The sequence below is a fragment of the Helicoverpa zea genome, chromosome 7, assembly GCF_022581195.2.
Source record: "Helicoverpa zea isolate HzStark_Cry1AcR chromosome 7, ilHelZeax1.1, whole genome shotgun sequence".
NCBI lineage: Eukaryota > Metazoa > Arthropoda > Insecta > Lepidoptera > Noctuidae > Helicoverpa > Helicoverpa zea.
The window spans coordinates 9,878,449-9,894,143 of NC_061458.1; the positions used below are offsets into that span (position 1 = coordinate 9,878,449).

Below are 15,695 nucleotides of genomic sequence, written 5' to 3' on the forward strand. Positions count from 1 at the left end.
TATCAACATTGTTGTTAATAACCGGCAATGTTTCTCATCTATGATTTCTTATTTCAGTCACCATAATCCGCATACCTACTATACTTGCCTCAACTTGATATCAGGAATTTTATCGTCTCATATTCAATTAAATTTAAGGCCGGAGATATTGGCCAGATAACCGTCATAACTTAGAGATTATGACTTTCATATCCTCCATCAAGATGAAATTATTGAAATATACGGACATTATTTGTGATATTGGTAGCGAGGCGAGCACGCGCTAGGGTCGTGTGAAAACCTTATTGCCCAACAACAATGCGCCTCGTGACTGCCAATGCGATTTTGTCTTCAGATTAAACGCTGACATAAATTCCCTTGTATTTATTATATCGATACGAAAGTGGAATCTAGCCTCTGAACCATAATTTATGTAAGTTCAGCTAAGAAATACAATGTTTGATTATCTTCAAGTTGAAAATCAAACGTTTTGTGTACGACATTTTCCACAATAATTTGATCTGTTCTAACCTTTATTATGGTTACCATCGTTGCTAGCTTTATCTAGCTGCTTCTGTTTGCAAAATAAGCAATTAGTGAGTTCTTAGTAAGTAAACAAAGCAGGAGTTATTTTAATTGCATTCGCAGAGAAATTCCAACGACTACTTGTCGTTGAATGACGCCCACTCGACCGCTCCGTCCTTCCTCCTCGTCGCTCGATGGATAATGTACGTGCCAAACGCTAACTTAGCCAATTGCTGTCGACTCATTTGTGGCTCATCATTAGCTAGCCGTCTGCGTCAACTCTCGTGAAAAATTAACAAATGTGACATCGATGCCAAATTCACTTACAGACTCTATGCAATCGAAAGACTGACTTCAATGTATTTGATAAATAAGATCTCCATCATTCTTGCTTTTACTTGTGCATTGTAGTTTTATGTCGACTTTTAATAATCCGGATATTTGGTTGAAAACCATTTGTTAGGGTAAAACAATGGGAACGCATCTGAAGGCCCGGAACCTTTGTCGCATTCTCTACGTACAATTAGCTTTTTTTTATACGAGAACCCCATAATATTGTGAAATCATGTCCTTCTTTGAATTCTGGATTACGTCTCAGAATGTATGAGAAACCCCAACTCAAGTATTCTTTGAATTTTTAAAATCTTTGTCTAAATAAATGAGCGTGTCGTGAACAGTAGCATGATCGTGTCAAAGGAAAGAGCCCCTACATGAGTTAAATCAGCAATTTCGTTGAGTATCGCACGGCCGGCGTTAACTTAGCTCCACCGACTTTGAAATTACATTTCGTCTGGAGAAAAGCTTCTAACTTTGTGGTCTTTCTCTTTTAAGGCTTTGTCTTGAAGAAACATTAAACAAGTTTTAAAAGCGCAGCTTTTAAGTACATTTGATAAGTTTTTGTATTTGTTCACGAGCTCATAGCATTTTCAATGAATGAAGATCTTCTGTTTCATTAAATTTGGTTTGTCAGTTGACCGAACAAGAGGGTAGCAATAGCGGCCGCTGCCGAATTTCGACAAACAGCGAGTTTTATCTTCGCCCGCATGACGCGGACTCCCGTCTGCTTTTTGTTTACATTCTCTATTTACTTTTGCGATGTGTATTGTTCAGTTCAATACGCTTTAAACGGTCCTATTGTTTAATGTTTTTGTAATCCACGAGTCCACTTGTGTAAACATTACCTGTTGTTTATTACATTAAATATGTTTAATCGCTAATTGAGCCGTTGAAGTTAACAAAATATGTATTGCTATACAATAGTGCAGGATCAAATAAATGGACTTCATTCAAAAGTTGGCGAACGTTTAGAAACTTGGCGGCGTCCGTCGCTTCGGAATAAAGAGATTTCTTTAAAGTTGGTCGATTCCGAGCACGGGTGGTGGCGGGTGGTAGTGTGTTGGTGTGCACCGCAGCCATCACAGGGAATATTAAGGAGAGACGTGCTATTCGGACTGTTCGCCTGGTTCCTTTTCATGCATCGACGATTTACTCGTATTTGTCGCAATTCGGTACAATCGAGATTGCGACACACGTGATTTGCGCTGTAGGTTTAAAATGATTTCCACTCGTAAAGGTTATCACCAGATAAAATAGTTGTTCCTATCTGTTACGACTGATAATGACGAAGCCAAGGTCTGTTACGGAGTTTGAGGCTACTAAGTACTTGAGCTCTCATTTCGCAAGGTTTTTCTAATTAGTGTTAGGAACATTGTGCAATGATGCTCTCAAAACAAGGGATCTTTAGTGTAGTTGAGAGGTTTTGCCATCATTTAAAGAAGTGATGTTAGTGCCTATTGTGTTAATGAAGAATTTAAAAGAATATTACATATAACAGAATTGTTCGTCCGAACTGGCCCTTAACCAAATGCATTAAAATCAAATACATATAACAAATATTGTCATTTAAATGTCAGTCGAAATGAGATGCGTGCTGATTAGTGCAATTACCCATAAATTTTGATCATACAGCGATATAAGTTCTCATTCAGGATGTAATTACATCCAGGTCGTAAATAGTGTTTTCCTGTGAATTATCATACGATTCACAATTGTCTGCTCATGCAGGCAAATTACTATATTTTGCGTGTCAATAGTTAAATCAATATTAGGTTTTAAACTTGTGTACACAGTGATATTACCGTCGGTCACGTTAGGGTTGACGTGCTAATAGAGACTAAAGAAAGAACCTTCACTAAAATACGTTTTTTCTTTTTTTATTCGACGGTCATCATATTTAAAAAGCTTTTAATGTTATCAGCCACGCTACATGGGCAAAAAGGGAAGATTTTCGTCCACTCTGAGCCGTCCATCCCGCCTTTTCCATGTCGTCGGCTTGGTATTGCGCCAGTCGTTGCACAGGGGACCGCTCGTTAGAGACTGTCCACTAGGATAAATCGAGTTTTCTCTATCGCCTACTGTAACTGCCGTTCGGTTTAACTCGGCCACGTACTATGTAATAATACCCTTTTATTCGATCACTTTATGGCTGCAATATAAAGTAGGTTTTGCTTTATTTCACACTTCTAGATTTGGTTCTGGTATAACTGAATATGCCTAGTATATTATATTTCCAACTGTACCTACTCCAATGAAAATTATAACTTCAACGTTTAGCTAGTCTGTCTGTATAGACTTCAGCGCCCTAGTCCCTGACCTATTTCTTGGCTTATTGCAATCTTGCAAGGGTGCAACGGATCTAGGTGAGGCCACGATCGGCCCCTTTTCTGAGTACATGTATCATCCATGATTTAAATATTGTGTAGTTTTTTAACTCCTAACACTCCAAAGAGAACTCTTTGTAACTAGGTAAATGTATTTTAGTAACGGACTGACAAATTCTGCTAGATGACATGCTTAATCACCATGCTATGTATGAAAAACTGTGTACGGGACATTTCATTTGCTTTAACAGCATCAGAGAAATGTAAAAAAAATGTCATTTATTTTTTATGATCGTCGGCAGCCAACAGTATGTGGCGCGTGACAACCAGCCATAAGGCGTACTGTACTCCCTAATACCGGCTAACGTACTCTCTTCACTTAGCAATTGCAGTGAAATGGCAATAACAATAAAATAGTAAGATAAAACTGTTGATATAGAGTAGCGATCGTGAAAGCCGAACCATGCTCGCAGCCCTCGAAACTTTGCCAATATCTAGTGTTTCACTGTATCCTTGATCTCAGCTTCTTTCCAACAGATATGTATCAGAACATTCGTACTTTATCTTCCCTTTGATGGCGATGGGTGGGCGTTTGTCGTGTCGTGTTATGACTGGGCTTGTTGAGATGTTACATGTAATTCGCAGAATTTTCTTATTTCATCTGAAAGATACTTTGAAACAGTCGTAATATCATAAGAGTATAATGTATCTGTAGTGGCAATAACAAAATATGTATTCGTAAGGTTTGTTTTATGATGAAGTAATAATAATGTTAGTATAATATCCTGTAGTTCAAAACATTTCCATGGAGAATTTAACAACTTTGACCCGCTCGCCGATTTCATCATGCTGTAATTTACTACAAAAGTAGTTCCTCAATTTGATTCCTTTTCAAAAACTTCTCATTTCTGTTTCCGAGCTTCGATGTAATCAAAACAAATTTCACAATTGTAATTTTCTTCAGTTTCATTCATTTGTTTGAGAGTAGTACACAATCGCGTACGCCTTGCCGTAGGCTGCCTTAATTAGTACTGGGTCTACAAAAACAAATAACTCATTACATTTTTGACTCGGCCGTGATTAAAGTTGTGAGAGCGTGTTTGCGGGTATGCAAATATTCAGTGCAACACAACATGCATACCGCGGCACCGCTGTCAGCACTCGTAAATTTGGAGATTACCCGCAGAGAGTGTTCCCGCTGTATATTAATGCAGCCCACAATAAAAACGTTGTCGTAAACACTTTAATTGAATACGTAAATTATGATTACGCGTCCCGCTAGGCATTGTGTTTTACAGAGCTCTGTATGCTCTGTATAATCTCATTTTGATTAGGTAACATCTTCATGTGATCTCATCCAAACTATTGATGATTACGTTTCGAATGTGGTATGTCATCTATTATCTAATTCGATAATAGAACAGATTCAAAACGTAAACATCGATAGTTTTTTACGATATACATGCGGCGTAAAATCAATAATCAATTATTAAAAAAAATAAGATTGGTGTTTCATTTGTTTCGTATACAATACCGCAATGGTTTCTTCAAAACTTAACAGAAAGTCTAACAAATGAACTAAACGGGGTGAAAATTTTCAAATAAAGCTTCATAGTAAGTCGTTTAAACTTCTCCGAGCTGTAAGTTCGCTTTAAAATGACTAGCTTTAATTTCTTAGAAGAAAATTGCAGCATAAACATTTCTTAGCGTTGATTCTTCGGAAAGCGCAGCCACCTTACAGTTTAAGGCTTAAACTGGGCGGCTTACTGCGCCGAATGAAAGTTTACACAAAAGATAAACTTGCCTCCACTTCGACGGCACTACTCCACTCTAGATTAGCTTTTCTATTTCACGCTGTGTAACACCTTGCTATTTCATCACGGGAATGTAGGAGCTGTACGACATAAGCACACTCTATGGAGTTCCGTCCTCCTTAATGTAATTTAGAAAAGCAACAGATTTTCTCTCATAACATTGTAATTTGATGTCCAAGATTTGGCAGAGTGTTTCACAAATTATGGCCCATTCACATTCATGTCGTTAAATTGGGTACTTGTAATGGCCTCAAGCATTCCAATCTTCCTTCTAATATCTATGATTCCAATAAAATAATAAATATTATCGTGGAGCGTTATTTTGGGTCTAATAAACAGTGCTTTAAAATAAACGACGAAGAGGAAAAATCTTCATAAAAATCCATAAACAAACACGTTTCTATAATGATATTTTTGTATAGATAAATTGAGATACAAATTAAATAAGAGGATTTGGGGCGCGCCAACATTTGACAGATTATAAGCCGAAATGCCTCTCTTCTTTTTCAGCTTATTGAGTTTTTCTCGCATGTAATCAGAATATTCAATAATAATTTATTTATTATCTTATTATTCACTCTCGCTCTCGACACCTAAATCTCACGAAAACACGTGTATTTGGCCACTCGGGAATTCTTGTTCATGAAATTCTGAACCTTAAAGCGACCTCTTCGTTCTGTCTATGAGTGTTTGCATAAAATGTTGGACCTGTTTGGCAAAATGTATAAATCGCTGCGAAGACACATGATTAATTATAATGACAGACGACTCACAAGAGTAGATAAAAGTGACGTGGGGTCACACCTCTGCTTTGCCTATCAAATCATAAGGTTGCATACACTTATTTACTATTTCTAATCGTATTGAACAGTAAACGAATCCGTACTATTAGGAGATTATGGACTGGTTTCATTAAACACTATACGAGTATTGTCAATTTTCCCTTTGTTATTTAAACACTACCAATACATGGTTACTCAATGAGTTGTTGTTCAATCAATTAGAGGTCATTAGTGTCAAGCACTTATACAATACACGTTTGAAAACACCTGAAGATATACCTTCCGATGTTTGTGTGCTGTGTTCCTTTTCAATTAAATAAATAAGGGGTAATGTATTTCATTTTTCTTTATAGCTTTTTATTCTTTTTTTTTTTAAACCAGTTGTCGTTTGAATCGTTTATAATTCTAAGCAACGCAGTTTTATAGTCGCGAAACCGTCACGCGTCATGGCCCATTTAGTCAAATAATACGTTCGAAATGTTTTTCTTGTATAAAACTGTAAGCGTTTTATTGCATGTTTGCTTTAGCTCGAGTGCCCTGCAATAAAGCCTTAGTTTTCTGCTGTAATTTACAGACTGCTCAGGTGCTGCAGTAAAAATAACAGCTCGCAGGAAATGTGCGCCTTCGACCCATTCGTTCGTAATAGGACACTCGTAACTTGCCCTACACCATAGAAACGTCGTCGGTCTTTAAATTGTCGTCTCTAACTAAACCTTTTTATTGAATGGAGTGAAAATGATCCCTTCAATACGCCAACTTTTGCTATCAAACGGATTTATTGTCGTGTCGGATACCTGTTTTGTGATGAAAATAGCCATGAACCGTACAAATTCGATGTATCGTGTATGCAAAGTAGGTGTATCTAAAGCGAGTATTGTGTTCTGCATTGAAGTATAAGCCAGTATTGCTTTATTGAACCGTGCAGTACCGCAGAGCAGGAAACGCGCCGGTGTTTGCGATCCGCGCCTACACGAACTTCCGTCTGCGCTGTCCTGAACAAATAGAGCGGTGCTGTTACTGCAGCCCTGCGAATGGCCGTTTCATTGGCCGCGCTTACATGCAACCATTTATAAATTCAAATGAACACGCCGAACACAATAACGCAAGTGTGGCTCGTGCGTATCAACTCTCACCGGTCGATATTTGATTACTACTAACCCAATAAAAGCACGTGTCGCCTTTCCGTTCTGTTGTTCCCGATTTATGTACGATACCTTACACTACACTACACAGTTCAAAATATCCATTTACCCAGGTATCAATAACTCTATTGATAGCAACAGGAATGATTTGTACCGGAACTATCAAATCATCCATTATTTAAAGTAGATTTATGGCAGAAATTTTTTCCAGTTTCGATTAAATAAATCTGTGTTTATCCGATGTTGATTTAGCTTCGACAGAAGTTGATAAACGATGTCTCGGCACCCGAACTATTTCCCGTTTAAAAGGGATTCAGCGCATCTAGTTGTTTTTGCCTTATATTTTGTGTTGCCTTTTTCTTCGGCAGCGTGTCGGATGAACTGAGAGCTGTGTGAAAATATTTCCTCCCGCACCTGCCGGCTCACACGTTAACTACTCACGTATATAAATGCCCTCCAGTTACATTTTCTTTTTCTACACGCCTTTTTATATTGTTCTTTTATTTTCCTTCTTAAATAATGTAGCGAGAAACACATCGCTCTTATACATTATTAAACGTGTTGCAGCAAACCCAGTGCCACAGTAAATACAATCGTGCTATGGACACTATAATTAAAGCTGATTAACTAGTAATAGCATACCATGATTGGTTAACCTGCGGACTGTACGTAGTGTTACGTTGCGTGAAGGACTTCGCGTAATAATTTATCATTAGGTAATGGACGCTGTTCTGTCTTTGTGAGAACTATATGTGTATACGTACAGGCATGTATAGTAGGGTAAAATATGAATCCGACTTGCAAGTTTTATGATTTAGTAGGCACAGCAAAGGTGCGGTGACCTGCCAAGTCGACGACGACGTGATAATGATAAATGTGGGCTCAGCTAACCCCTATCAAAAATATTTTCCGATTCCGACCCTTCTCCCCTCGTGAATCTAAATAAAAAATGGATTTGATTGTTTTAGTAATAATACAAATCCAGTGTATGATCCCAACATTTTTCAGGAATTCTTTAGGCAGGAGGCGTTAGCGCTCGCTTACAATAATTAATTGGATGTGCTTCGTCATATTTTTTAATATTTCTGTCTGGCTGATGATTTATTTCGCCCCTGTCACGCCGGCGTCGCGGGTCAGACTGAGTGATGCTTGCAAATCTTTCGGTGAAGCGTGCCCTATAATGGACATAAAACACGAGTGAGCTCAAGGGCCCGGCATTATTGGATATCGCTTACAAGGGTTCCCATGTTTGTCAGTGAAACAGACGCCTTCGTCGATCGCTCGTTTTATCCTCGTGAAAGGCAGTTAAGTCACAAAGGCGGCCCACTTACAAGTTCACTTTGCAAAAGGAGATCTACAAAAACTGTCGTGTTCCGTCGGCGAGTAAATAGCAGTGGTCCATTAGAGGGCGCGGGTGACGGCGCGCGCGCCTCCGACATAACGTGTTCCGTGCAAATCGAATCACAGGGGAGAGAGCCATTATGCAGATTTTCCATTAGAGAAAACTCAGCCTGTGCCTCCGTCCTTCAGTTACGTCATCCTGCGCGTTATCGTGACGTACAGCCGTCAATCTATCTTTCTGGGCGGTCTGTGATTTACATAGTCGTACCTGTTTTGTGTTTCTTTCACGTTTATTGTTATTTAATAATATGATTATTATACAACGGCCAAAAAGATTAACATTCTTTTCTATCCGAGTACGTATCCTCAAACGCTGTAAAAGTCATAAATATAGAAATGAAATTTATTATTCTACACCATTTTTATTAATCTCTGCTTAGGTAGGCTTTGACATTGTTCCACATTATAATACTGCAGATTCAACCAAAACGCTTCCATGCAAAATCATCAATGTACATAATTAAATTGCAAATTCACGACTTTTTCACTAAGATAGTGAAGTACCAGAGAAATTAAACCGTTTACGATTGCGGATTTAATTTTCCGGGTTGCTGGCTCACGTTGTGTGCTTGTCAACGTCACGCTAATCAAAACGTACCTACGTACTTACGTTTGTTGGTTAAAAGCGAAATAGACAAGCGTGTTTTGGTACGAGACAATCGATCAATGACACGCGACAATTTGACACCTCCAACAGTGAGGGTCGGAGGTTGCCTCGTTCGCTTGAGTTTAACCTAACATGATAAAGGGACCGAATAATGTTGTGTTTATTTACCTACATTGTTCCTTTTTTGGAAGCTCTTTTGCCGGAAGTGCTACTACAATTTTCTTTTTTCAGTGCTGAAACTGAATGTATTTTGAATCAAACTAGATGTATGAGAGGACGTTGATCGAATCTCAGTTCAAATATTGAAAGCATTTTTTTTTATAAAATATTTAAAAAACTATACATTAGTAGATACCTATCTTATCTCAGTAGGGAGAACGGGGACAATTGGACCAACTCTACCAAGTTAATGTAAAATACATACTAAAGCATTCAATAAACAGTTTACTAGGTAAACCCTTAATAAAGCTACTAAAGCGACTGTAAATCAAAACGTTTCACTTCAGGCAACAGTGGCGACGGAAGAGACGCAAGTTGACACAGCCGCCATTGTTTTTATCATTAGACCGTTTGTTTTTGCCGACAATTTCTATTAATGTCGTTCCATTCCACTGGAAATCGTCGAGATAACTTTCCTTTTTCAACTCTTTCCTGTTTTTTAACTTGTTTTGTTTTTGTTTACATCATATTTTGTTTCGTTAGCTACTGGAAAGTGAAAACGTCAAAAGCAGCAGTGGCCTAATTTTAATGTTAATGCTGACTTAAACTTTGACCAAAATATGGTTAATTATTTGAGCCAAATATCATGTCTTTTCTTCAATTATTATTATTTATGAAGTTTTTCAAATTTATAATTATTGCTATTTCAGTAAAGTTACAATTAACAATTAATTTTCCTTATCATAATGCTAGAAATAATGGCAGGTTTCACCTTACATTATGTATTTCATTGTATCATACTTGGCTATTTTTAATTTACTTCTTTTGAAATTTTGACAATACTGTCCTTATGTAAAATTAACTATGGGAGTAGAAATTATTATACTCTTAAGACGAATAGATTTTGTTGCGATAGTTTTTGGATTCAAATCGTTTTAATTCAAATGTAAAGAAATTCTTCTCTCATATTTTTAGATCAGCAGAAATACTAGGCATATTCAACACGAGGCCTTCTGCAAAAATAATTTGAATAATACCTACAGGTTTCAAAAATAAAGGTCAAAGCATCACCAATTCAGTGCAAAGCGGGACAACTACAGTCTCTTTGATAACTTGTATGAGAGCCTCTTGTCCGACAATAGCATGTAAATAAGTTTCAACGATATACATTTTGGAAGCACAAAGCTTTATAATTTAAACAGAATAGATTGATCCAGCCGGCCTGGCTTTAAAATAATGATAATGCGAGCTGTTTTAGAATCGAGAATATTTAAAATTGCGATACGACGAGTACAATTTTATCACTGGCAGACGTCTACAATTTAAATAGATACTACGTTAGAAACTAGTATTGTTAATTAATTCACAAAGAAAATCTGTGTTAGAAGCCCGTATTATCTTTCAATTTAAAGGAAATTCTTTGTTGGTCTTTCCCCTCAATTTTAATGGAATACCCTATACATGGCAAAATGTATTGAATTGCCATGCCCCATGGGTCAGAATACAGGAAGAGTTGTAACTCTTACAGCCCATGAAAACCAATTGACGAGAGTGTCAGCGACATTTCATCGCCATAAAACAGTTAAGGTACAAAGTATTGACAAATAAACTTGCGTCTTGGAATTCCGGGATAAAGGTTTAGGGGCGTCGCGGGCGGCAGTTAAAGTGATAGTTCGGAGTGGCGCACGGCAATAAGTCAGTGTGAAGACGTGTGGAGGAAGAGGTGTTATGATGTCTGGGAAGGCTATAACAGTAAATCTGAAGAGGCTGGGATTTACGCCGGCCGCTAGTGCAGCGGAGGCCGCGCCCGCACTTAATTACCTCCCGCCGAGATTAGTTCCCGTGGTGGAGTCGGCACATATGCCCCAGCCCCGCCTCCTGCCACCCGACACTACTTTTCACCATCATCCACTCGGCTCCTCAGTCCGCAGTGCTTGCTTCTGTTTAGCCACTATATTTGTTTAACAGCATAAGATAAATCCCGTTATCCATCTACATTCACTACTTAGTCGCTCAGTTACTTCTAATGTAAAGTAAGAAAATATGTAGTTTCACAAACTTAATGGGTTTATTATTGATTAATTAAGAACTTCACTATCCATCATCAGTACAGCTGCATTAAAATTTTGTTGATTTATCGTCTCATATGAAGTATTTTTTTCCTTTTCTGCTATCTCTAGAATACAGGGAAAATCGGTCTAAGTAACCTACATTAAAAAACCCAGTACAAGAGCATAACCTTTGATAACCTCTATTTGATTAGGAATTCCCAAGAAGAAAAGTTAATCATGCTAAATCTTGGAAAAAAATATTTTTAAATTTTTATCAGCATTAAGACACAAAATGTACCGAAAAATATTTCTTGAATCAATCTACATAGCAAAAATATTTTAAATATTTTATCAGCATTAAGACACAAAATTTGGCGAAAAATATTTCTTGAATCAATCTAATATAATGTAATCGTCTGGCAAGTCTTTTGTCACCATCATCATTTTTTGTTTCGCTGACACAAAATGTATTCGGCATCATTAATATCTCTCTTTATCTCGCCTCCACCGGGTGCTGGAGCGGTACGTCTTCCTCTAATCTGAAGAATTATTTATTTCTGCTTTACTTACGAGCGGTCCTGAATTTTATATCCGTTTGTGTGAAACTGTTTCTTGAGGCGGTGCTAAGCCGTATCGGAATCTGTGCTCTTACTTAGAGTATTGTTTTTGCAGTAACGAGGTTTATCTCAAACACGACGGTTAGCTGCGGTTTAGTTAATAAACTTGATAAAAAGGTTATCGTATCGTCAATTACACAGAAATTAGAAAAATAAAATGAACATATAATAATATCTTTTGTACACTACATTTAATTTACTCGTGACAGTTATAGTTTAATGTTATTGCCGTGTTAAATTTATGTTTAATTTGTTACAAATACTTACTATTTTATGGGTTCGTTAATGGCGAGATAATAAGCTAGAGCCTGTTCGTAGCGTGTGCCGTTTACAGTAATAATATAGGGCTAATCGTGACTCAAAACATGCATATGGATTGAATAAAATCATTTGGAACCTCTCTTTTTTCTGTAGTCGGATAAACATGTCCGTTGTTGTTGATGACTGTTGTTTTTATGTCAATTATATAAGGCATATTTCTTACCATGTTACACTAACATGGTAATATCAATCTGTTTAAAACTCGTAAAAGACACTAAAAAGAAAAGTAACATGGGTACATAATTTCAGGTATTTTTAATTTACGAATTGGTGGAATGTGGTTCGATAACAAGTGGTTATTGGGTGTTAGTTTATTATTACGGATATCCGAAAGATTACCAAACATCAACATCGCGGGCGAGTGGCCGACATCATCAATATCTCGCGCGCCGCCGACTCGCGCGCTTGTGTATAAACTTTGCTATTGTCATATAATTTGTTATCGTCTATTGGTCAGTGTATCACCGTACGCGTGTCACCAAATCACGCCCAAAAACGTAACTCCGTAAAAGTGATAAAAAAATCGCGAAACATTCCAAAAAAAAATATCAATAATTATAGTTAGTTAAAGAATCTCTTTTATCAGTTCTAAACGTGTCGGCCAACCGTTAACAATGCGAATAATTTTCCGGATAGTGTTTATCGCTTTTTTCACCGCCACTATAATCCTGTTGGTTCGCCTGTCGGAAATCGAAACATCGTTCAAGCACGGCGGGAAACTGTCTCGTGCTTCTCGCCATGTGCCTGATCCTGACACCATCAACACAGCCGACAACACCGTCGTGGACCAAAGACGATTTATCATACAGGTGTGTCTTTTTTTCACCATTCGATAAACGGACATCTGGGACTGTCATTACTATTGTCTGTGGACCGTATGTAGGTCTATGATAATGGCCCACTCTCCTCAATTTGGGTTTTATGAATCGTAATGCAAAGTTTATTGCGGGTAATTCGTATGAGACAGTAAATCATATGGCAGTATGGTGGCCCAGATTTCTTTATTTAGTGACTATACACTGGATAAATAAGTCTACGACGTGATTCTTTATTATTCGTGAACTCAACATATGCCTTAAACTTAAAACAAGTTTTATTTATTTTCACCCCACTAGGCTCAATTTAAAGTGTAATTGGTTAAGTCGCTCAGTTTTTCCAAGTCACTGGGGAATGGAAGTTTCCCGGTACCTAATAATAATTAATGGCCCCGACGAAAGTCCGATATCCTTTCATTAGTGTCCCGTCTCGGCACGGAGCGGTCGAGATTAAGACTTGTTCAGAAAAAGAGCTTTGCGAGCGCGCTTTTTGAAAAGACCTCATTCACGGCACGCCTTTGAAATGTGGTCGCTGCTTTATGAAAAAATATTTGTTCACATGATCAGGAAAACATTTGAATTTCCAGTGGCGACTTTCGCGTTTCATGCTTACATTTTATTTTTGCCTAAGATTCTAGTAACGATACTGCTTATGAGCACGGAAATTAATTGATGCGTCACACTCATTAATGCTCTAACGGGTCATTGATGTATTGATCCTTGATGCATGATGATTCTTGATAACATTTATTTGTTAGTTTAACGTTTAACTCGTTAATAATACTAGATAATGCCGTCTACTATATTTATCTATTTGACTTAATTAATCTACCCAAGATCGAAAATCCAAAATTGTAAACACCAAGTCAATAAATATTACCGGCTATCCAACAATCTGATTAGGTTTACCTACATACTTTCCTTAAATGTGCTCTTAAAACACTAACGGGAATAATAATAAATTTAACGCACATCAATCTTTACTTATCTGTGACATATTTACTAAGTAGATTACAGATAGACACAATATGAACACAGAAAATACAACGCCTCCTCTATTTCAGATGATGATGCACGCGTGGAACAACTACAAGCTGTACGCCTGGGGCAAGAACGAGCTGAAGCCGATGTCGAAGCGAGCTCACCTCTCCAGCGTGTTCGGAGCCGGCGAGCTCGGCGCCACCATCGTAGACGGCCTCGACACCCTCTACCTCATGGGACTCCATGACGAGTTCCGGGAGGGCCGCGACTGGGTCGCCGAACACTTGCATATTAATGAAATCGTAAGTCAAACAAAGCCTGTCACTCGCAAATACTTAAGAAGCCAGCACTGAAGTATTCATGGAATTAGCAAAGATTTTAATTTACGTCACTTCGTCGGTACCGCGTGATGTTGAAGTTAGACAGCATTGTTCTTGTTTGAATATTTATTCGAAAGTAGATTTGCTTTTGGCTTGTGTGAATTCAGAAAACAATTAAGCAATACTTATCCGTTATGTCGCCTAACGTCTGATGATGGTATATGAGACAGGTCATCGTCGGTCACGAGTTTTATTTATCATCAAATTGCTCAATTAAAACTATATATCAGACATAATTATAAATTATTATTATTATCTGATATTAGCTGTCCAATTGGATAATCAATATCTTCATTCGCTCGTAAATTTTACAATAATATTGACACAGATTTATTGTTTTGGGAAAGCCAGAATAATCTTTCTCCTGTGGGGTAGTATCAGTAGGTATCGGGTTGGACTTCTCACGTACGGAGTCATAGCTGAGACTTGCTCGGCGCGATGAGATAACAAAGGCCACAGGAGACTGCTCCGTATCATTTGAATGTGGGACACATCAAATATTTAGGTATCCGAGTCAATGAGGAAATTAAATTGATTAGAAAGCAGTACATGTTGAGATTGCGATCTAGAAACAGTTGACAAATGGTGATGTGTTATGAAAATTAGTCACGATATCTGAGTTTTATGCCAGGCTTACCTTGCAGTTTTGTGTTGACTTTATTTGTTACAGTTTATAATATCGAATAAGCATTTTCCGATATTTATTTGAATGATGCCGATTAAGCTAATATTGCGTCTAGACTAGACGTCAGCTTGTAGACTCCACCGTTTTCCCACTATGACTTGTACTTTAGACTCGAAAGTAGTAAACAATAAGTTAGTGTCAGCTTTGACAATAACATATTGTTTTACAGATCCATTACCTGCAACGGTAAATTTTGATTGTACGGACAAACGATTTATGGGACTGCGGAATATTTTAATTAACACTAACTGTTCTAAAAAAAAACATTTGTAACAAAGCTCTGACTCTGACTATCCGCAGAGTCTATTAAAACTGCAATGTTGGCCGTTGGATTTCCCGGCATGACAAGGAAACTTTTTTCCTGGACCGCATTGAACGACCCTCAGGGGTATCAGTGGACATTGGTACATGCGAGGACCTCACTCAGGGAAGTAAAGATAACAAGGTTATTTGTTTTTGTCAGGATTCCGACCTGTCTGTGTTCGAGACGACGATCCGGTTCGTCGGGGGCTTGCTGTCATGCTACGCGCTCACAGGAGACACCATGTTTAAGGACAAGGCGGTGGAAGTTGCTGACGCGTTGCTGCCGGCCTTCGATACTCCTACTGGGCTGCCGTTTGCACTCATCAATCCTTCCACTAAGGTACTGTAAACCAGCGAACTTCGATTCAGGTGAATTTGCACTTTTGCACTTTTTGTATGATTTCGCAATTAACTTGAACATTCGTCTGCTGGAAATTCCATTACGACTATTGTTCTCTTTTTGTATGTCAGTG

General features: G+C 37.9%; 1 protein-coding gene across 1 annotated transcript in view; it reads left to right on the forward strand.

Annotated features, from left to right (window-relative positions):
• Positions 1–15,695, forward strand: part of LOC124631737 (mannosyl-oligosaccharide alpha-1,2-mannosidase IA) — a 52,969-nt gene that overhangs the window by 22,150 nt on the left and 15,124 nt on the right. Inside the window, exons 2-3 of the mRNA XM_047166307.1 lie at positions 13,938–14,156; positions 15,383–15,562. Of these exons, the coding sequence (XP_047022263.1) occupies positions 13,938–14,156; positions 15,383–15,562 (399 nt within the window). The remainder of the gene's footprint in view (positions 1–13,937; positions 14,157–15,382; positions 15,563–15,695) is intronic.